General features: G+C 39.6%; 1 protein-coding gene across 2 annotated transcripts; it reads right to left on the bottom strand.

Moving 5' to 3' along the window:
* Nucleotides 1-368: 368 nt before the first annotated feature.
* On the bottom strand, nt 369-22,574 carry hook3 (hook microtubule-tethering protein 3). 2 transcript variants are annotated; one of them, XM_063889215.1, is made up of 24 exons: nt 22,382-22,574; nt 16,372-16,457; nt 16,155-16,227; nt 15,953-16,003; nt 15,644-15,776; nt 15,472-15,539; nt 15,069-15,131; nt 14,561-14,644; nt 12,236-12,399; nt 12,018-12,158; nt 11,661-11,748; nt 11,295-11,408; nt 11,075-11,185; nt 10,774-10,858; nt 10,623-10,689; nt 8,990-9,130; nt 8,624-8,711; nt 6,476-6,510; nt 6,296-6,378; nt 5,995-6,095; nt 5,770-5,874; nt 5,559-5,630; nt 4,782-4,918; nt 369-3,380 (listed from the first exon to the last, which is right to left on the bottom strand). In XM_063889215.1, the coding sequence occupies exons 1-24, from the start codon at nt 22,436-22,438 to the stop codon at nt 3,365-3,367; spliced, it is 2,163 nt and encodes a 720-aa protein (XP_063745285.1). In that variant the 5' UTR covers nt 22,439-22,574; the 3' UTR covers nt 369-3,364. The 2 variants fall into 2 exon arrangements, with proteins under 2 accessions (XP_063745285.1, XP_063745286.1); XM_063889216.1 differs by having other exon boundaries at nt 369-4,608.
* Between the last annotated feature and the right edge of the window lie 744 nt (nt 22,575-23,318).

The following is a 23,318-nucleotide window of genomic DNA, read 5'->3' on the forward strand; positions in this document are numbered from 1 at the left end:
GGCAGACAGTTGAACAACAGAAGTAACTGTGGAAAACAAAATGCACTGTCCTGTTTTTGGTTGTTGCTAGGCTCTGAGGAAAACAGAAATCGATCCTTTTGTCTTTGAAACAGCTGCACCAACAATACCACTTGGAAATGCTAGAGGAAGAAAAGGTTGCGAGTTTCCGATGTCACTTCGATACATAAAAATATCCATTTTGTGAAAACAACGGAATTTGATGCCATGGATTAATTTACTCCATTAGTCTGATAAGTGTCCCTGCATGTCATGAACTACAAACAAAAAAACAATTGGGGATGCTTGTGTTATCCGATAAGATGGTTCTGGTCATCATGATGTGGAAAAGAAAAACACAGACAAGCGGCCTGTTTTATACAAGCTTTATTTACAATGATATTTCCAAGTTTTGCAGTGTAGGAAGCACATTTCCATCCATAGGCCCTCATCATACAGATGCTTTATGAAATCCATCTTACCTAAACTTTAGTTTCATTTTTCTCAATCACATCAAGACACCTGCTCTATTATCGCCACATTTAGTATGTACATCGTGTAGTTTGTATACAAGCAATATAAAACTTGGCAAATGGAAGGTTATTTGCTACTTCAATATGTAAAGAAAAGATTTCCAATGAGTAAAAAAATACAGCAAACACTGCACGCGTGGTGATACAATTCTGACCTCATGTTTGTTCCATCTCTAATACAAGTCAAGTAACACTAGGGAACACCAGGTACTCATTTTAGCTTAGGCATGTAAGTAATACTCCACAATATGACCAGGTTTTGTAGAGAATACTGCAATCTTCACTCAGTATTTTGTTCTGAAAAATTAATATTAAGGAAAGATTTGGAGTTATAGCTAAAACAGTCCATCAACGTGTCACCTTTCCTTCCTTGTTGAGAAGAAATCAGAGTTAAAATGTCTGAAAGTGGTGCCAACTGGCTGTCCTCTGAAGCTAGTTCCTCCAGTTTGTGATAATTTGTCACCCAGTATCTAAATATTTGCAAGAAATATTAGGTATATACACACAGACACATGTAAGCAACACCATACATTGGTTTGCTCGATGTGGGATTAAAGAGGACAACATAAAATGCATTCTCTTAGGGAGATATTAAATAACAGAAAATGTTCTCCCAAAATCCCTGATATAACTTTAACAGGTCAACCACAATGTGGATGGTTTCCATTATGTACAGATTTCTTACCAAACCAATGACTCATGGGGATGGACGGTTAAAAGAGTTCTGTGTAATATAACTTACAGCTGGATTTTAATGGCAAACGGTTTACAAAACACAGACTTGGACAGAAACAAGTAGAGAACTGGACAAATAAAAACATCACATCTTCACCTAACTGGATTCATACCGCAAATGTTTTTTTCCACTGCTCACCTCGGAAAATAATTTAAGTGACGCACAAATGTAGAAGCTCAATTGTTGACGTTTAATGAAGGTTAGTTGATTTTTTTCATTCATTTTAATGCATGCCCAACAGCTAATCTGTCTTTTTTCTCAAACATCAACCCCATCGTTGTTGCTGTTGCTCAAACACTGGAGAATAAAATCATTTGTAGGGTCATTAAGTGAATTAAAAGTGTAAAAATGTGCTTTTTTGTTAACAAGAAAACATGTTTCAAACATGAGATTTCTAAAAAACTCGTCTTCCTGAAAATACTAGAGGTAAATGGGACTTTGCAGCATGTTCTCATTTTACACTGATCGGAGAAGACACGGTTAAAGTCATAACCTTTGTGTCATTGTCATTAGCTGGAGGAAAATGTATTTTCCAAACCACATCCTCCTTTCGTTGCATAAAACAAGTATTTAACAGTATCTCGAAGTTGTATGGAAACTTCACATCCATTGTAAAAGTTTAAGTGGTGATATAATACTACTGCTGATATAAAAAATGCAACAACACTGCTGTACAGGCGGCAAAAGAATAAATAAGCCATTACGATAAAAAAGCACGGCATGAGTTAAACCAAGGTTACACAATATAACATGTATGATTAAAATAGGTTAAAATACAAAGACGAAAAGCCCCAACAAGCCTGGTGAATTTGAGTGTTCGAGTAGATCAATTTTTCCTTTTTTTTTTTTTTTAATAAGGCTTTTAGTCCTAAACGACCTTCCAGTCTTGTTTATTTTTATTTTAATACATCCAATTTTAAACAAAGGCACTAAAATTGGAGGACCCAACCATTTATCTCGATTGAAAAATGCATTTATGCCTGTAATATGCATATTTTCTGAGGTCCAATCTCTCGCCATATTTGTCAACATTTGATACAATCTGGAATACCAACATATTCATTTAATGCCAAAAATGTTATTTTTTACATGAAGTTGCAATAGTAAGACACTGGAAAATGATCTTAGATAATGGATTAAAAGTGTGAATCTTCATGTTGGCTCCATTAGAGGGCAGGTTATTTGCTACTTGGTAAATAACATAGACAACATAGACAAATAAAATATAGCAACTACCGAGAGATGTAGAATTCAATCTAAAACTGAATTAGGCTTAGCGGGGGCTTTTATCTTGTATAAACGCATATATGTAACAATGTTATTCATCTTGATAAAAATACTTATTTTGCCATCCTATGTTCCTACTGCAGATAGTCCAACAGTGCACAGGGCAGCACAGTAAGGCCCTTTCCTTATTCTCTAATACTTGAGGTAAAACCACTCTAAAGATACCGTCCAGCAATGTGTTGAGGAGAGCCTGGGCATTGCAGGAGATACACGCTTAGAAGCTTAAAGGGGAGCATTTTTGTGATACATTTCCAGGCTACACCTCTCAGGTATTTCTCAAATGCTGATGTAGACTCTTCTTCAACCATGAATTTGAAAAACAGATATGTTAAAGCATGAGGTATCCTGAAGCAGCCAACACACTAGAGGAAAAAAGGCCGAAATAGTATACCAACTGCCTGGTTGAAGGACTAAACAGCCCCTGTCCTTGGTATTTGTAACAGAAATTGAATTGTAACAAGGAAGCACAAGCAGGCATGTCCATAAAGAGTAAAGGAAGGGGGAGAGGAGAATAAAGAGCATGAGGAGCAAGGAGCTGGAAATGAGGACAGGAGTGGAATTTCTTGCCTCCTCAGGGCTTGACTGGAGGTTACAATGCATGACAGAGCAGAAGGGTTGTTAGTGCTCACGCTGCTGCGGTGCGCTGGTTATCCGCAGGCACGAGTCTATTCAAAGTCATGCAAACAGTACGCAGGCGAGGATTCATGCATGGTGTGCCTCTGCCTAGCCCAGCCCCGGGGCCAATGTAGGCCAGCAACGGGCCGGGCCAGGACACACGCACAAGGCTCGGGCCAGCTCATTGGTGTGCCAGTCATGCAGTGACATTGCTGTTGAGGGAGGAGACAGAGAGAGAGAGAGATAATGGTCAGACGGCGGGGATTGTTAGAATAGAATCAGGCCTTGATACAAAGACATACACAACAAACAAATAGGGTTAATCCCTTCGAAAAGGTGTGCTTTAAAACAGTGACAATGTAGAGGAAAAATAAATCATTTAAAGAAAGTACAGTAACAGCCGAAACAAGCATACCAATTCAAGATTCCTATTTAAATTGACATGGGCAATACCTTGCAGTGCTTTCCTTTAACAGCCTTTTTGCTATCAGAGCAAAAAATATATCTTTAACAACGGGGAAAGTCAGTCTGCTTCAATGAGCTATAGTGAATCAGGGTCCTCTCTTTGTTATACTATCCGCACACAGAACCACTTCCAGACTAAATCCCCTTTCAACAAAACAGTGCAAGCATCCAAAACCGTCTCACGAGTAGATCGCATTTCTCTCGGTGTAGTGTGAGGAGGCGCGCCTGCAGTGTTCCATGGATAACATTAACCAAATACATATTTCAATTTTACACTATGGCACGAAGGTAAATGCTGGTTTGAACGATGGTGGCTCCTTAATAGAAGACAATGAAAACACAGTTAGCTTGTACGTTGTTCTTCGCCAAAATGTATCTAGCTGTGGATTGCGACTCCTGGAAAAACTTCACCAACTGAAGAAGTAACTTTCAAATCCCATTAGAGATCATTTAGACCATTTTTCTAGCAAATGAAACATTTTCTGTGATGACAATACGTCTTCCTATTCCTTAATGTATTTGTGGTGAAACAATAGAAACATAATGACACTGCAGGAGAGCAACTTGTCCCCATTTGAAAAATACAGTTTTAACAATGACATATGTAAATGAGAATTGCTGTCGCCTCATAAACAGAAAATCTGTCAACTCCAATCTATCAAACACGCTCAACCGTAAGTGATACGACAGGTACAGATGTGCATAAATACTGCATGAACAGGCAGAGCGCTTCTGCAAAAACAAAAAAATGACAGTAACTTGTCAATAAGATGCAATAGCCAGGACAAAGGTCTGCCACAGAGTACAGGGAGAGGAAGGTCAGCCATTAGTCACACCCTATAAATGCTGATGTGTTAAAAAGGGAAGGAGCCTGGCATCACACGAGCCAGAATAAAAAATGTTAAGTCAGGTGGGAAAAAAAGTGGTGGGAGATTTTTTTGGGGCAGCCTTGTCTGGCATCTCTACCTCATGGATCTGATCAAGAAGGAAAAGAAGAAAATCAATAGGGAGAATGCAGGAAAACAAGAGCGTCCATTAGAAATGAACGGAAATAGTGTGCCTCAAAGAAGGCACATCTACTGTATGTAGTTCAGGGGGTTGGTAAGGTAGTTTGTAGCAGTATTTGTCTGCCCCCTGCTGCCATCTACCTTGCGGTAGCGGGCTGGACGTGGCCTGGGTATGAGCGGCGGGTGCTGGTGGCTTGTCTCTGCCGGGCCAAGAAGGACTGACCGGAGCCTGTGTTGGCAAGTCTGTCTTCAGCCGCCTTCTTTTGCAGAGACATGCCCTGAGAGGAGAAACAGAGGATGGTTATTATATTTTTAATGGTCGCTATCGGCATAACAACACGTTAAGTCACCATCCGTCCAAACGATTTAGCGCAAATTAATATTAGTAACAATTCAACTTCATTTGAACACCAGCAATTGATCTAAAAGTGGGACAGACAACACATAGGTGGTGACGCTTATAAAAAACATATGCTGCCCTCTAGTGGTTGAAATACCTTCCTGCATGAGTTGTGATGACAGGGTATTGCAAAGTAACAGTAGATTTACAAAGAAATATGTGACATGCCATGTGTACCTTTTTTTTAAATAATCATTTGGTCATTAAAGCTATCAGAAATCTTGGGGAAAAAGCACACAATCCCAGTATCCTAGGGCACAATGCGACGTCATTAAATGTACACCAAGATACTAAATGTTCCCTCTTTAGAAACTGGAGCCATCCAAATGTGTGGCACTTTTGCTAAATCAATCAAATTATTAAATACCACGTTATCTTTTTATTGACTCGTGACTTAATGTACTAATCATTGTGGTTCTATATAACTGTAATGTTGTGGATTTTGTTGAATAATTACACCGAAGAAGTCATTAATGTTAGCCGTAACAAGGACAGTAGTTCAGAGAGGTCCTTCTTACCATATTGTACCAGGCTGACACAATCAGTTTCTCCTCGTAATCTCTCTGGCTTTTTGTCTTGTCCATCTCTTTCTGTTTGGAGGAAACGCCAAGACACAACATTAAGAAACATTCTGGCTTTTGAAAACACAGGTTATCTATGGAGGGGGCTGGTTGTTAACCCCACAAACTGCTGATCCGTTCTCTTGTCAGACCATTCAACTGGGATTACCTCCAAAGAGTGCAACATCCTGTCCTTCTCCTGTAGCTGGTTTTTAAGGGCCTGCACCTCTGGACCTGAACCCTGGTGCTGCTTGGGGTCCAGGGTCCGGATAACCTGGAGAGGACACATTCAATCACATACATGTTCCGGTTGAACTACACCTACAGCCAGCATCACAGGTAACAAGGCACCGTGCAAAAGATAATTCACATGTTAGTTCGAAAATATACTCACACTCTTTGCCTTTTCCAGGTACTTCTTATACCTCTCCTCCATCTGTTTCATGTCATCATCTTTCTTCTTCAGGGCGTCCTCCAGCTCATCCACTCGTTGGGCTGAAGCAACAACACAAACATTATTAGTTGTTAGGCTTAGTGTATTCTTGCTTTTCCTTTGGTCTGAATTGAATACATTTGTATGTCTAAGTGTCTGGTCTGTACCACAAAATCCCACATGAAATCAATTTCAAACGTTCAAACTAAGAGATCAGATGGCTAGAGAGGAAAGAGGTAAAAAAAGAAAGATATAAACTCACAGCTGCTGTTGTATTTCGGCTCCATATCGTCAATGAATGCATTCTTCTTCAGTAACTCATTGTTCAACTCCCGTAGTTTCTCCCTGATGAAGAGTAGAAAAAACAAAGAGTCAAGTTTGTTCATTCTAGTTTTGTCTAATATTAAATATGTGATGTTGTATTTGTTTTATGTTGTCTTACATGTGCTCCTCATATTTCTTCTTCAGGATAGAAGACTGGAAAAAAAGGCAAATAAGAAGTTTATGACGTTATATTCCAAACTATACAACCCACAGATATAATCAAAGAGGATAAATGCAGGAGTTGCAGCAAATTTCATCTTCATTTTTGTACCTGCAGCCACATTTGAGTGTCATGCTAGGTGTCTCATTTAGTTGAAAGGCTCTGTACATGTTGTAATCAAAAGCACCCGATATAAACAAAAACCTGCACGTCTCCTCTCATCCAACAGAGGGAAGTGTAGAACCGATTATGCGTGGAAAATGTGGCATTATGAAACATTCAAGATCTGGAATTACTCAAAAGAAGCATTGAAGACCTCCAACCAAAACATTATTTGTACAGACTGATAATCATAGTGAATATTTACAGTAAGAGGAGGGTTCCGGCTCATTTTTTTAATGTATTACTTGCAGAGCATCACTGAACAACAAATCAGAAAGCATCAAGGAAAGAGGAAAGGTACGTCAAACACGCAGAGGAGGCCAGAGGACTGATTCAAAGTGCTGATTCTTGAAACCTAGCTAGGAAAGGAGTCACTATTACATGTGTGCAACAACTTAGTGTATCAAATGCCTGCAGTCATGATTCTATGCAAGCTACAGATTGCACTGATGATATTTTGGAGTTCTTATTTCATTATCTAAAAATGTGTACGTTCAGAAAACATACATTTGCATCACATTATGCGATGTTTTTGTCATGCACATTTAGTACACTGAGTTGTTACACCCTGAAAGAACAACGTCTAAAAAGAGGGAGCTTGGCAGGAATCACAAAGTTGTACTTACTATAGTCTGACAGAGGGAGCGTTATTTGAAAAGAAAAAGTATTTTTACTGATCTGCAAGAATCCCAGACCCGCCATACGTGGATCTTTTTTATTTTCTGCGTTAGCATAAAGTCCTGAAGAAATGTTTGTTTTTCTCAAACTAAATTGTTGATGATCCGAACAGCACAATTATATAGAAAACCTATTTGTGCGCCGACATTTTGCTGCACTGCTACAAGACTTTGGAACTCCCTCCCCCAACACAATCACCATATTCTAGTCCCCCTTCAAAAACCCACCTGTTCAGATCAGCCTACCCACTGTAGTGCGACATGTTCCTGTCTTTTTGCACCTTTTTAAGAACATTTTCGGAACTGGAAAGTGTCCTTGTGTGCTTTGAAAGACACCTCTAAATAAAATGATTTATTATTGTTATTAGTATTATAATGATTAAATAAGTGTTCAGTATAATTTACATGAATTCTTCAAGAATATTTGAAATGTTAGGATATTTGTTCACCTTGGATGTATGCAAGAAAATGTTTTCTAATGGTCTGTCATGGAGTAATCTGCTTTTTGTACTTTAAGAATATACTGCGTCTATAAAACACTGGAAGTAACTTATTTACTACTGTAAACATGTGCTTTGGTAATCTACAAGTGTTTTGTACTTGAACTGTTGGTGATGAGATGCAAAATCTACACAGGCTGGCAGGATTTGCCCCCTGAAACCCATGAAAGAAAAAAGGTTGGAAGCATTTTAAATCAGGGTTAATTCCAGAAAAAGAAAGATGGTGTTTAACATGCATGCAAGCTCTCTCTCACACATAAACCTTCTTGGGAGGGGCTCCAATCCTAAATACCAGTCCCCTAATAGGAACTGGTTCCAAAGAGACAAGGAACAGAGAAGAAAGAAATAAAACATTCCTTTTTTTGTTGTTATGATTCAAACATGCAACACAGGTTAATGATGTTAATACAAACTAAACAGAGTTGTATTACTGAATTTAAGACAGCGTAATGACCCAGTTAATTAATACACTGATGCCGTAAGGACGAGTTATGGCTGAAATATAATATAAAAGCGTGGACACAGAACAAAAACAAAACGAATACTGTTAGCAATGGTTAATATTATGGATCTCGTAAAGAGTTAGTCACAACAAAAAAAGATATAATTTGAACCTTCAGGAGGAGCTGTGTTCTGCAGTATTGTGCACAATCACCATCTTTGTTTCAGTGTGGTATGATGGGAATCTGACTGAGCGTGGCCGGGAACATTTATACTGATATGAAAGCTACACACCCACGATAGAGAACAAACACTTCATTACTTACGTCGTCTGCTTTGGAACCCTCTTCTTGGAGATTCTTCTGCAGCTCCTCCACCTGACCCTGCTCCTCCATCAGACGCTGATTGATTAACCTAGATAAAAAAAACACAAAAGGTGAGATAGCTTTAACACACGAAATGAATACACATGAGAGGAGAGAGGCCTGCTGCTGGCTCAAAGGTCATTGACTGAAATCCAGGGAAACACAATCAGCCCTGTTGGGAAGTGTGGCAACTAAAACTCCATGAACAGATACAGATAGCTTTGCTCTATTTTTGAAAAACATTTGGAGCACAAAAGCGAATTAAAAGTAAGAATTCAGCCTCATGTTTGTTTGCTTTTGCTGCTGAAGCTAGGCTGCATGTCTGACCTGTTTTCTGTCTCCAGTTCATTTTTCCTCCTGTTAGCATCCTCCAGTAGACTCTGCAACAGCGCAATCTTCTCGTTGTCTGATCCCTCCTGCGCCAGCTTCAACATCTTGTTCTCATGCTGAAGACGAATCAGATGTTCTCTGCGAAAACCCATTGGACAGTGTCAATTTTAGAAAGGCTGATAAGCGATCGCATTTCGTTGAAGCAGCCAGATTATAGACCTGTACATTCCAACACAGATTACCCTAAATATGTCATTGAAAATTTAATCTTATCGTAGCTAAAGACAAACAGAAGCCACCTATGAGAAAAAATTACATCAAGGCAGATAACATGGCACATTGGGGAACATTTCTACACATTGCCTGCTGCAAAAGCTGCTGTTGGCGAAACATTATAAGCAACACAACTTTTTTGTATTGCTGTTGTACGACTTTAAGAGTTAAGAGTGACATATGTTAGAGTCACCCCCTAAAAAAGACTCTGTACTCAGGCCAAGGCAGGTAGACACATTTGAAATACTCTTTCCTTATAATTGATCGAACAAACAGATAAAATCAGACATTGATGAGCACAGTGTGTCTTTTGGTTCCTGAAATGTGTGTTTCAGGGCGTGGCTGCCAACTCTTTTCCTTCTGGAGATCAGACTAAATGTTTCCAGATGAACTCACAGCTGCTAGCAAAGGTTAGCCCAGGTCTAAAACTACTGATTGGGGAAAATATGAAAGCAACAGGACTGGCTTTCTTCTAGCGGAGTTGTTATTCCTACTCTGCAGTAGATCTAGGGAATTACTTTAAATCCAGCTGTTTTTCTGGCTGTTTACAGTAAAATGATGAGTAGTAATCAATCCCAGATGCTACTTGACAAGTTGAATCTCTGAAAAAGTCTCAGCCGACTTCGGTTTTTCATTGTCAATGTTTGATGATTAACTGAGAAGCAACCGACATAAATAAGAATGAATCATCATCATCAAAGTTCCCACTTCCACCTTCGAAAGCTTGCGGGATATGTCATCACCCTGAGGCCAAAACAGCTTTTTATTACTCTAGAGGGTAATGCTTAGCCTGGATTTAGATAACTTAAATAATATTTTCTATTAGTAACTTTTAAAATGTTTAAATATAAGTCTATATTCATCTTTATTTAACGAGTGTTGGAAAACCTAGCCATAGTATACTGCCAGCTGAAAACCCAGCCCTTTTGAAAAGCAGCAGTGAGGCTGATGTAACTCGCACAACTATTACATAACTTGCTACGGAGACGCCTCCTTTAAGGCCAAGCTTTTCAGCCTTACAAAAAAAAAAGCAGAGCAGCAGGTTAGCAGGCACGCAAGATCAGCAGAAAATAGTCTACACAGTCCTTGCAAAGCATCTCTTAAATCTTATATCTCTTCTATCTTGACTGATTTCTGCTTAGCATGCAAATAGCCACATGAGTGTGTTCTAAAATGCAGATGTGATACTTTGACGTGGTTTTTCTTCCTCTGTGAAGCACGATATTGACAATAATTGACTTGCACTCGTACAGAATATAAACACATTAGATGAACTGATATTTGTACTTAATCAACAACTCTTTATCATCACCCTCTCTTTATAAATAACCAAAGTTATACAAAACAAAATTCATACCGAATCTCTGGGGAAGTGATCTCCGCTGCCAGTGAATCACCGTCGTTGCTGACCAATGGGAACAAACCTAAAACAAAACAGATTCAACTTTGCCTTTAAAAAACAAGCTCAGCTTCTCTGATTTAGCGACTCCTGACAGCTATGAATTTACCTGATGTAAGCTGTCCCTCCTGGGCTTGAACACAGTGAAGCTCTTCAATGGTTTCCTTTAGAGAGTCTCTTTCCGTACGCATACGCTACAGGGGGGGGAATAAATGTGTGAAGAACTTATACAGAAACAGTGTGCTGGAGGAAAAAGCACAGAGTCTGCAATACAAACATAATTCCTCTGTCAATCAAGTCCTTCGACAACTCCCACTATAATAGTAATATGTTTTTGAAACTGCAGCATTTTAAAGTGATTACAGCCTTTCGGTCATTCTTTCATAGTGTATAGTGTGAAGAGTACATACATCTTTTTCTTTTTGGAGAGAGTCCACCTTCTCTTTGACACGTTTGTACTCAAACTCCATCTTGTCGGCCTTTTTAGACTCTTCCGACAGTCTGTTCTGAAGTTCGACCACCTGTGTAGACAAACAGAATTCAATGAAAACGCATATTAATTGGGAAATATCGCCCAGCATGGGGCCATAGATAATGATTACTGCATGTGTATGGCTCTCGGTTTGATACCTGTCTCTTGTACGTCTCCAGCTGGCCCTTGGTAGCATTAGCTTTTCGTAGCTCCTCTTCTAAACTCACGTTGCTCTGCATTAACACTGTGTTCTTCTCCTCCATAAGCTTGATCTGGAAAAGTAGCATCAGAAATAGAAACGTTTTGTTGAAACAACTTACTAAATATGTCTCTGACAAACCAATGGACACTCAATAAATTAACAACACAGAGATAGACAATCCAAATGATTAAAGTACACGTATATAGAAGAAGAAGTATCTAGGTGGATTTCAACAAGCTTCCAGGTACCACCAAAGATAAATGAAGTGGGCCTCAGACAGAACCATGCTAACATCGATGTATTGCTACTACTGTCTGTGTACCTGTCTCCTGAGCAGTCCCATGTCCTCTAGTTTCTTCTTGTAGTGTTCCACTGTGCCCTCCAGCTTTGACACTTTGTCTGATGAATGCCTGGGGAGGGAATCAACAGACACTGTTTTTACATTCAGATAGAAAAGGAGAGAGGGCAGCTTTGCCAACGCTCTGTTTGAGTAGCAACACACCTGTAACAACAGCTGTCTGAAATAACAGGATAGTGGTTCAACAAAACATTCATTATCTTGCCTCATGTCCCGTTTCTCTACCTATCAATCCCCAGCAGGCCTTTGGAATCCCTCTTCTTGTGCAGTTTGCTTTTGTTAAGTAGTTTAAATGGACAACATTTGGCATCCCTGTCTTACCTGAGGACATCCATTTCATCCTTGAGTGACTGGGCTTCATCAGCCAGTGACGAAAGCTCTTCATTCTGTGACTTCACATCCAGGAGTTCTTTTTCGAGCTCCTCACAGCGGATCCGGTAGTCATCTTTTGATGCCTCCAACCTAGATAGATCAGCCTGAGTCAATAAAACTTTCACTCTTTATATAACAAGAAACTCTCTGCTTTGAGCGAGTTGTACCTGAAAGTTTCTTCCTGAAGTTGCTCCAGTTGTGTCTGCAGCTGGAGGTGTCTGCGTCCTGCAGGGCTGTTTATATCCTCGATGGAGTCGGACTGGTTAAGCCTCTCCATCAGGACCTGGTTTTCTGCTAGCAAGCTGCTCTTCTCCTCTTGCAGCGCCGCCACCTGTGGGAGGGAAGAGGGGCGAAGGAAGCGCATAGAATGGAAGTCGAAAGAAAGAAAAGGCAGAAAGGATAGTTCAGGAGTAAGATGCACAGATTGGATGGAGAGGGAGAAGAAAGATATTTGGAAACAGGAAAGGTGACAAATGAAGGACATAGGATGCATTTGAGGTGTAGAGAAGGATGGAAAGAAAGAATGTTAAAGATAGAGAGAAGAGAGGCAGAAAAGGGAAATGCGTTACTTTTCAAACAATACATGTCAAGGTACTTAAATGTAACAACTTCCGTACAAAAATTCAAAAGGTTATTAAATCACTGCAGCATGAACTCTGGTAATAAAGCAAGCATACATCAAACGCACTTCAACAGGGCAGACCAACAAACTCCAACATAGCAGAGAGGGCTACATGTGCTTTGATGTTGCCTTCTCAATGTGACAGACAGGGCATCAAACTCCACACAAAACAACGCAGCGGCAGTTCCGTTTGTTTTAAATGTGGCGTTTATGTATTACTAGCGCTGCTCCACTCAAAATATTTTAACAACTGATCATATTTTATAAGAGAATTCATAACTGTAACATGATTAGGCAAGGTTATTCCTCATTTTAAAAATCTAATTATCTGGCATGTAAAGCTACCACATACTATTATTTCGCAACCCTTTAAGAGTATGCCAGGACCAAAAGGATCAATTCGACATAATGACGTTTTTCTGACATTTCTTCTGACATACTAGCAAATAGATGTTCTTTCAGTGTTGTTTTATAGTTCTATGTGAAAAAATGGATGCCATTTAAAATGTAAGTTACAGCGTTTTGAGGAACTAGCACCACTGTGAAAATGCTCTCCCTGCAACAAGCCTGTATACCATAAGTGCTGTGATCTAAGAAGTTCAAAACAAAAACCTGGGGTGGGAGACAACCTATTTAATTCTTAAAACAAGAACAATATAAATTAAAGCTTGAATAAATACTTGGTTTTCGACAGGTATTAAGTTACACTACACTCTATTTTGCTGCTTGGTTGCTAAGCAAAGCACACAAGATCTTTTTCTTTATTTTATATATAGTAACATCACATTTGAGTAAAACACAGTATGTGTATAGGTGACATATCTTCAACAGTTTAGCCCAGAAAAGACCCTCCTGTGTTCCCCCTTAGTTTCTACGGTTGCTGTGGGAAAGCAATGAAACACACCAAGGTAAAGAGGCAGAGGATAATTAGTGAAGGGGTGACAACTGACACACCCACACGAAGTTCCCTGAGAGGACCACGTGTGTAGACGTGTGCACAAACACTTGTGCACAAACGTGTACACACACACATGCACACAGAGTTAGGAGAGCCAGGATTCCTAAAGGGGTTGCTGGTGCAAGCAGACTGAAAGGAAATCCAGGACTATTAGACACACCACACGCCATGGATGGAAAAGAGAGACAGAAAGAGAAAGGAAGTTTAGATTTACCCTCTCTTCTAGCTCATTATAGTCTAACCTCAGTCTATCACGCTCCTCTTGGACATGGAGGGCCTTTAAAGCAAGGCACAGTGTTGACAAAATCAGGAAACAACACAACAGGAGAGCAGGTGACCCTTTAAAGTACAGCTCCATTTTTTTTGTTGCAATAACTGTCATTAGTCTTTGTCAATCTGTAAGTATGTTGACTGACTGCTCTTAAGATATATATAGTATGTTTCTCTCTTTCTGACAAGGACATATTTAAAAAAGTACAAGAAAGGTTAATCAGTAAAAATCATGCAAAAAAAAGGGAGCTGCTTTAAAAGCGAAACCAAAACTAGCTATAAGAAGTACATGTCCAGTTAGATAGTGAAAGAGTTACAAAATAAAGCAGAAAAGTAATAACAAAACTTGGGTACAGGTGTTATGCAATGTTATTTTTCTACATTGAATGCAGTGAGCCTCATTACCACTTTGCTGACACTATACTGTACATAAGGGCTCATTCATCTCTTCAGTTTCAAATTGCATTGTCATTACACAGCTTTATTTGATCAAGGCTATTTATACATTTGACAAAAAAGGACAAAATAGTTCCTCTCTGGTGGTGTTTCTGTCTTTTCTGGTTAGGTCTGACACGTGACATGAGTACCTGCAAACTGTGCTAGGATGTACAGAGGTCAAACTGCATTAAAAATAACACCAACCTGCATGTCAAGCTCACGACACCTCTGGGAGATCTCTTCCTTGGTAGACAAAGCATCGTTCAGCTCCTCTGCTGTCTTCTTCAGCTGAGAACAGAAAGATACAACAAATAAAACGCTGAAGATAGATGGATCCCCCTGAGATGTTTTGAGGCAGCTTGTACACAGAATTGATACCAAAATAGCACAGTGCTCCTGCTGAGGGTATTTTTCCCCTGTACACCCAGCACTTTTACAGGTATGTGTCCAAATAGAGGAACATTAGTCGAGGAGGACACCTGGGTCAATGTGCTATGTAATAGTGAATACTCTGTGTGTAATGACATTGGTGTTGAAGCTTCAGTAAAGGGCCAGATCCCGAAAGGTGTCTGTGCGCAATTTCAAAGTTGACTTGTGACTTTAATTTAAAAGTGAAGTCTATAGCAGGGAACTTCACGTATTTATCCGAAATCTGTCTAAAACAGACATGCATTCAACGGCCTCACAGTGAGGCTATACAAAGTGTCCATACCTGTCTGTCTAGATCCACATATGAGTCACTGCTCCCCATCACTGGAGTCTCTTTACTCATCAGCTGCAGGAACACACAACAACAGGTTAATAGGGCAACAAAATAATAGTCATAAAAAAAACACCAGAAACAAAAATAGAAGTGTTAGTTTTAAGCTAGCTGCTTTTTTTGGATTTGTCAGAAACGGGCCGATAAATTTTACACAGAATATGTTTGAAACTGTTATGTTGTGTGATGTAAAACAACAAAGAAAAACATAATAAAACTTAACACAACTTTAGTAGTCAGTGTTGGACTATCATTGAAATATAGGTTGATTTGTGGTTGTTTGAATTTGTAAATTTGACAAATATAGCCTTATTCTCATCATAAATCTATCATTGAAACAAACAGGGAAGCTCACCTCTTGGATGGCTGTCATGACAACATGCTGCACGGACTCCTCCATCATCATTATGGTCTGGATGTATGCTAGAGAACAGGACAAAATGATAGGGGGCATTTGAGGTCAGTAGTTAGTGGAAAGGGACATTACAGATCATCGTTTTCCGATATCACACTTTAGGGGTCTGCACCTTGTTTCTGTTCACAGTTGACGGCACAGCCCAGGATCAGCTGCAGCATCCTCCCAAGTTCTGCTGGGTCAGAGTGTTCGCCAATCATGTTCACATCTGGTAGCGTGAAGTCGTTAATGTGCTGGCCAAGGATCTAGACGAACACAAAAGCCGTTTTAATAACCAAAATAAATCATCATATGCAAAATAGTGTATCGCGCAGGGATTAAGGATAGTGTCGGCCGGCACAATATGTCCCTTCTAGCAAAACATCTGCTAGGGATGCTTGCCACTGATCAAATCTAAATAAATACAATCGGCTCTGCTTACCTCTTGGTTGAACTCGAGGATTCCTTTCAGAACTTTCTTTAGATTGCTGATCTGAAAAAGGAGAGAATTTATATAGAGGTATGCCAAGACTATTAGAAATGCAAATTACACAAGCTTGATTGAGATTTGTACGTTGCAAAATAGAAAACATACAACACCTAAACCTTGCACAAATACCAATAAAACAAAGACTGACGCTTACTTTTAACCTCCAGTTGTCCCCAACCTCTGGCTTGATTCTACTAAGCCAAGCGTCGTTGAAATACGCTGCATCTCTGAAAAAAGAGGCAAACAAGAGAATAGGAATTACATACGTAAAGTTTATAACGTTTATTTTTGAGGAGGCTATCTTTAGAATATATAACTTTAGGAAATGGAATGAGAAAAGGGCTGACGGTGAATGTATCAACAAAACTTACATTTTCTGTAGAGCTTGGGCCATGACGACACCGCCCGTCAAGTCTTCTACTGTCTTGCACGGAGCCTCCACTCCAAACGTCTGGATCTACACGACAACAGACAAACATGTTGAGTGCTGGGTGCAGGAAAGATATGCTAATACATTAATGTATTAAATGCAACATTTTGCTACAGAAATGGGATTGTAATGGTATCTTTGTACAGCAGATCCCTGAAGACAACACAGTCATAACTAGGCAGCTCACACTTTCTGCTTTCCTCGAAAGTGCTTGTCATCATTGCTCAATTTTGTCTTGCATCACTTTTTTATGTTGCCAGGACAGAAGGGAATCATTTTTAGTCTACATACCAAAGTTGAGGAACTTGAAACCAGAAATGTTGGAATTCCAAAAGGAAATGTATGTAGAGACTGAAATTCACTTTTCCTGACATTGGTCATTGGGGAGCACTCAATGACCAACACAGGATTAAGCCAAGTATGAGAGAGTGGGGGACACTTTTAGTCAGTAACTGGGTTGAAATGAGTGGAACTTAAGCTGGTATTTAATATAATGACATATGCTTTTCACTGTTTAATATTTCCAACATAAAACTTATGGACAGTTCTTACGACTGGGAGTGTTGGGTTGGCAATAATATTCCATTTGCTCAGTGTTGTCTCCCCTGATATTAAATTACTGACTCTAGAACAAATCTTAAAATAAACATGACGCAAGAACAACACCTTCTCCGACTTCTGTGTCATCGAAATGTCAGTTACTCTTACAAAAATATTTAAAAAAGGAGAGGTGAGTTCACTGTGCTTGATCCAATGCTCTACATTAGCTTCCATAGGTCTGGGACAACAACAAAAAAACACAGGCCACAGAAAAACCATCCAAGAGTCTCATTATCATGTTTGGCAGAGACAGAGGTCAGTAAACAGGAAGATATTTGACGCTGTACACAGTAAAGGACAGGTCTCACATTGCATGAAGGCAACATTCACTTGATAAAAATCACACAACCAAATGTTTTATATAGCTGTTGGACATTAGGTGTACTCCCCTTTATAAATTGTGAACCCCTAACCTTTATTAAAACACATTCAATGGCAAAATACAAATTTGAACCAATAACTGCTAACCTTCAACAAGTATCTTCCAATCAAAGTTTCCTACATTGTTGCTGAGTGACTGTGTGTCTGACAACATTCAGGTGACTGAATTGTCAAGCAGATGACATCTGATCCAAAATACAGGTGGATTATAATTCATATTCCTACTAATCCGTTTTTCCAGTTAGCCAAGCACCAATAAGATGATTTTTCTAGTCTATCATAAGGAGCTAGTAGCTGAAGCCACTAAACACATAACAATACCCCTGATTACATAACAGCGCTTCCAAGTGAGGGACTGAGAAAACCTTACCCGCTCCAATAACTCTACAAAATGTCACACTACCACATAAAATGTATGCTACATGCTACAGTGAAAAAACACCCTTTCCAGTGACGCTACATTATTTTGAAGAGAGGGTTACGTGCTGCTTTCCTGTGTTTATATACTTTTAGAACACAATACTGGGATGACATTTTATTATAATATGAGAATTCATGCAGAAGTGGTGAAACTGCAGAATCAAATTGGCTTTTCAGACTGGTCAAAGATGCTATAATTAAGATCTAAACAGCACTTTGGAAAACTGAATTACACATTACACAGGGTGGGACACTGCAACTACACACAAAAACGTCTCTCCCAGAGTGGCACAGTACTTAAATGAGCTGAAAAGAGTCAAGCATCATGGTAGAAATGTTGGTAGAAAACTTGTTAGTGGCTCTCAACCACAGCAACATTTGGTCTGCCTCATTTCCCTTAGCAGGAAAGAGGTGGAGGGAAAGAAAATACAAGCAATCAAAAACACACAGACAACCCACAAAAAGGACTTGAAAGACACATTTCACCAAACATGGCATCATGACAACAGCTCTCTACACTCTGTTATTAAGCCAATCTGAGGACAAAATAAATCAATGGCCTTTGACATGTAACGTGCTTTGAGTGTGATGTCATGTTGAACTATCAAAAGCTATTTTTTTGCTTGTGCTGAATAATTTAGTCGTCTTTACTCTAACAGCAACTTGAGGTCAACGCATCCAAATCTGTGTGATATTGTACATTGGCTGAACAACGGTATTGTGTCCCCTTTTAGCCGGGGCTCTGTAGTTTTTGTTGCCAAGCAGAAATAGGTTCTCATGGCCACATGAGCTCCACATGCTTGACTGCATGTTCGGTCAACAAACCTGTGGCATACATACCACTGGATTACAAAGCCTTTAGACAGAACGTATGGAGCACAGTGGAGCAGCGCTGGTGAGTTGCTTTATGCTGTGTGGGACAATGGCTGTGAGGGAAACAAGCTCCTCTATTCTAGTCCTGTTTCACATATGACCCGTACATGAATTGTGCTTTTGGAGGAATGTTACTTGTGTCACTCTTGCTGCATTGAATGGTGATGTATGGCCATAACAGGTAACTGACTAAAGAGTCAACCTAGAATAGAATCGGAGGATGAAACCCTCGTTATTAGTCACATACAGTACATGCACACAGCAGAGCACAGTGAAATTAGTCCTCTGCATTTAACCCATCCTAGTACTAGGAGCAGTGGGCAGCTATCATGCAGCGCACGGGGAGCAATGGGGAGGGGGGATTGGAGGGGTCCGGTGCCAAGGGCACCACAGCAGGGCCTAGGAGGTGAACTGGGACCTCTCCAAGTAGCAGTCCACTTTCCATATTTCAAGTCTGTTCGGGGACTTGAACCGGCGACCCTACGATTCCCAGTCCAAGCCCCTACTGACTGAGCCACTGCTGGACAAAGTAGAAAGTCCTACCGCTAAATTATGGATGGAAGGTTTTGCTGAAATTAACATGATTATCGACATAAGAATGTTTTTGTAATTTCGATCTAATGTATAAAAACAATAACATGCTCAAAGTGTGGTTTATATCCAGTTTGCGGGCTAAATCAGGCTACCCATTATAATGATTTGGTAAATAAAGTGCCCAGACTCATGACAAACGTTATTCTTCTGTAAAAAGTGGAGTCCTTGTGTTAAACCTCGAGGCTAAAGGTCATTGTCCTGTGCCCAACCGTGTGATATGATTCATAGCGGCTATCAACACTAATTTCATTTGAGAACACTTTACAGAAAGCTCTGGGCTAATCCATGTCCAGCATATCATCATGATCACTTCCCAAACAGCTTATAATGATTATATTAAAAGCTAAACCTTGAGGCACTTACTGCTTAGGGAAAATACGGCCAACAACCATTACTACATCGAATGGACTAATATTTGTTGTATTCTATCTTCATTATTATAGGTGGTCAAAGCCACAGGGCTTAAATATTTCTTTAAAAGTTTAACAGCGATAATCTATCTGAACCTTTTCTGTTAATGTAGGTCACTGAAACTGCATGCCACTGGTTAAAAAGTACATGCATAACTGTTTTTACTGGATGGTTATCACAGAACATCTTGTGTTATATTATCTGCAAAGTGTTGTTAGTCCTAAGACCCAAGACTAAGTGTGGAGCTGCAATGTAATGATTGAAAAAACAATTAATCTGGAAACAAAGCATCATGTGATCGGAGGGATTTTCAGGTTCGAGTTCAGCAAGATTTGCTCATTTTCCACAGTCATGCCAGATTACATTCAGTCAGCTTTGATCACATCATCCATAGCAATCTACCGAGAGGGCAGATAAGAGAGCTGAATGGAGTTCAGCTCAAAGGGGTTCAGGGGGACTGCCTTTCTCACAATGGGAATAGTGCACTATAACTTTATTGAACAATGACAATTTGTACAACAAACTCTCAGGAAATGCTTCACTTAAAATAACAATTTACTTCCCAGGAGAAGGCCCACAGTAAGTAATGTAATGTCAACATTGTTTGGCAACTGATTAGACAAAGAGGCACAGAATAGAAAATAAATATTGATAAACTTAATTATTTTTGTTTTTCGAAATAATTTTTAAAAGTCACAGAATTCGAGTAACACAAATAACAATCATTCCTTAAAATATTGGCTTAATTACACTACAAACTCAAAGAGAGAGCACAAAGTTCGAAACAAAGGAAACCTACACCTACTAGTTTGTGGAAACACTTGCGAAAGCTGCCAGTGTTGAAATTAATGTAATATGGAACAAAATGCTATTCCAAGCACAACAATATTCATTTCAGAGAGAAGGGAAACTTGTATGTTTGTCCAGTGACTACAACATCATGAGACATTATTTTATCAGTTGCATTATTGTATCTCATTATCTTCTTAGACATATTGCACACCAGATGAAATAAACATCAGCTGACAATTTCAAAAGTCACATCAAAGATTAATTGGCAGCCATTCGGATGACATACAGTTATATTTTCCTCTTTCCTCCTTTCCTTCCTGGTATACCGACTACAATACCATCTTTGATAATGCTATGGCAATCAATGACAGGCAAAAAAACAACACATTATTTAAAAAGCCAGGTTCTGACAGTTGTCTTTTGTAGCACTTCTGGACTTCCGGCAAACATTAAATAGCCTTTTTAATTCAAAATGGTGATAAAAACAAACAACAATGTTTAATGTTGGCCAATTGTCGTTGTGCCTTAATATATTACAATCAGTATGACCCCCTTTTGCATTGACCTCAAGCAGAAACAGTCAGTGCTATTTTATAGGAACTTCTGTAGTCTCATGCGTTTTAGTCACAATCCGTCACACACAGTGCTGTGACTTCACAGTTTACAGGTATGTGAGAAATGTTTGCCAGCCACACCATTAGCTGTTGAATACATAAGCCAAGTTATGACAACAACAGCATGAGGGGACAGTGAAGTACATACATGTCAGAAATTAACACACAGGCTAACAGCCTACCTCTTAGGGAATCAAGAATGGACTTGAGATGTGATTAAATTACATGTCAAGAAGCACAACACTATGCAGGAGGAGGTGAGCTTGCTTGTACTTGCTACTCTACCAAAACCAGCACCACATATGCCTATTTACAGCCAACACAACTGACATGTATGCCAGTGGTGTGTAGAGCAAACATAAAGGAACCTATGCAGTGTTGGCATCACATGTTCTGTCAGTCAATGCATTATACAAACCTCAGTAACTCTTATCGTAGTACACTTATGGTTGCATTTCCCTTAACAAAAAAGCCTACATTACAGTTTTGGGCATATCTGGGTTAATAACACCCTTCTTCTGTTCCGTGTTTTCTACTGACAAGAACGATGAATGATATCTGCTCAGATATCATGTTCACATCAGCATTTCATTAACCCTCTTTCTTTATGGTGTTTCAAAGCATTCAACAATGTAAACATGCTAATATCGGTAGCATGTGATCCCACAATCAGATGTTTTTTTTCCCCAGTTGGTAGCTTCCATATCTGTTTTCAGTCATTCACTAACGTTAGAAAGATATATGGTAACGCTGACGTCAAAAATCCATGTCTGGGAGTCTAGCCTGTATTTGACATTTTGGATCGGTAACAATAGGGAAGGGAAAAAGCACATTATGAAACATTGGTCAACAATGACAGCCTCAAAGCAGACACCGAGCTGAAACGTTTTATGCTCACTATTAAGCTTTGAATCAAGGCCATCGTCTATAACGTCTGATCCGACCGTTACAACATACGATTAGGCGTTAGGAAAGTACAGCTAGCTAAATGCCTGACTGAAAAGAGCTGGAACCAAAATTAGTCTTTTCAGTTAACGGTTTCCTGGCGGCTAGCAAGTAACACATCAGCAGCTAAGGCAGCAAACAGCTGGCCTGCATACGTAACTAACGTGAGCCCGTGTCATTTTCCTCTAGCCTGCTAATGTTTCCCCCGCTAGCTCACCGAGCTAGCAGTAGGCTCGAATGCTACCTACTAGCATCGCCGGGGTACCGGACTACTGACTGACAGTTAAATGAAACCCATAAACTTCATATTAGTTCACATACCCATGTCAAGAGACTTTCACACAGCTCCATTCGATCCAAGGACCCCGATGTGGTCATGGTTAACTAACGTGAACCGACTTTGTATGGTAAACAGAGCCTGAAGTTAACAGTCGGCTTCATGTACTACTGAGGTCTCTCTCGCATTCGGCTGGTTCTCAAACCGTGGGCCAATAGTCGGGTGCGCTGCTTCGACTGTCCGGCGTCTGACAGAGGAGGGCTGGGTGGGCGGAGTCTGGAGTGCTAATAAAGGAACACTCCACAGAAATATACTCCATCATCTCAAATGTACTGAAATGACACATACAAAAAGGTGTGAAGTAGTTATCAAAAATTATGATATGACATATGAAATCCACTTTCAAGGGCAAAAAAAACCAAAATACATTTGCAGAGAGCAAAAGTCTTCATAATCAAAGCCTCAATTTTGGGTTAAAATGCCTTGGGCCCACTTTACTAACCACTTAAATTGATGGTGCTTCACTATATAGCATTTCAAACCATACACACTTGTGATTTATCAGATAAACACAAAGAAATTGCCATGTGGACAACATAAGGGGACCAAGACCCTCAGTGGCTAAGGCGACCCTCAGCCCTAGCAGAGAAAAAAGGCATTAGCATGGGCTATGTGGGCACAAACAACATTTATACATGTTAGGATTCATCTGTTAAATATAATTGGAAAATTGTTCAAGGGAAAAACATCCTTGATCCTTGACTAATCCTTGATTAGTGTACAGACATAGAACATATTTGTGTAGGTGTAAGCTTAAATGATACCATATAACACAGAGGCAAAATCTATTTTCTTGTGTACTTGAGAGAGGTCACTAGGGTCATATGGAACAAATTGTAGAAATATGATTTTGGAAATTGTGATACAGATTTCACCAAAGCACCAACTTTTGAAGTGATGTGATATGTGTATGAGACTTAC

Source organism: Eleginops maclovinus, chromosome 8 (genome assembly GCF_036324505.1).
Source record: "Eleginops maclovinus isolate JMC-PN-2008 ecotype Puerto Natales chromosome 8, JC_Emac_rtc_rv5, whole genome shotgun sequence".
In the NCBI taxonomy this organism is placed as follows: Eukaryota; Metazoa; Chordata; class Actinopteri; order Perciformes; family Eleginopidae; genus Eleginops; species Eleginops maclovinus.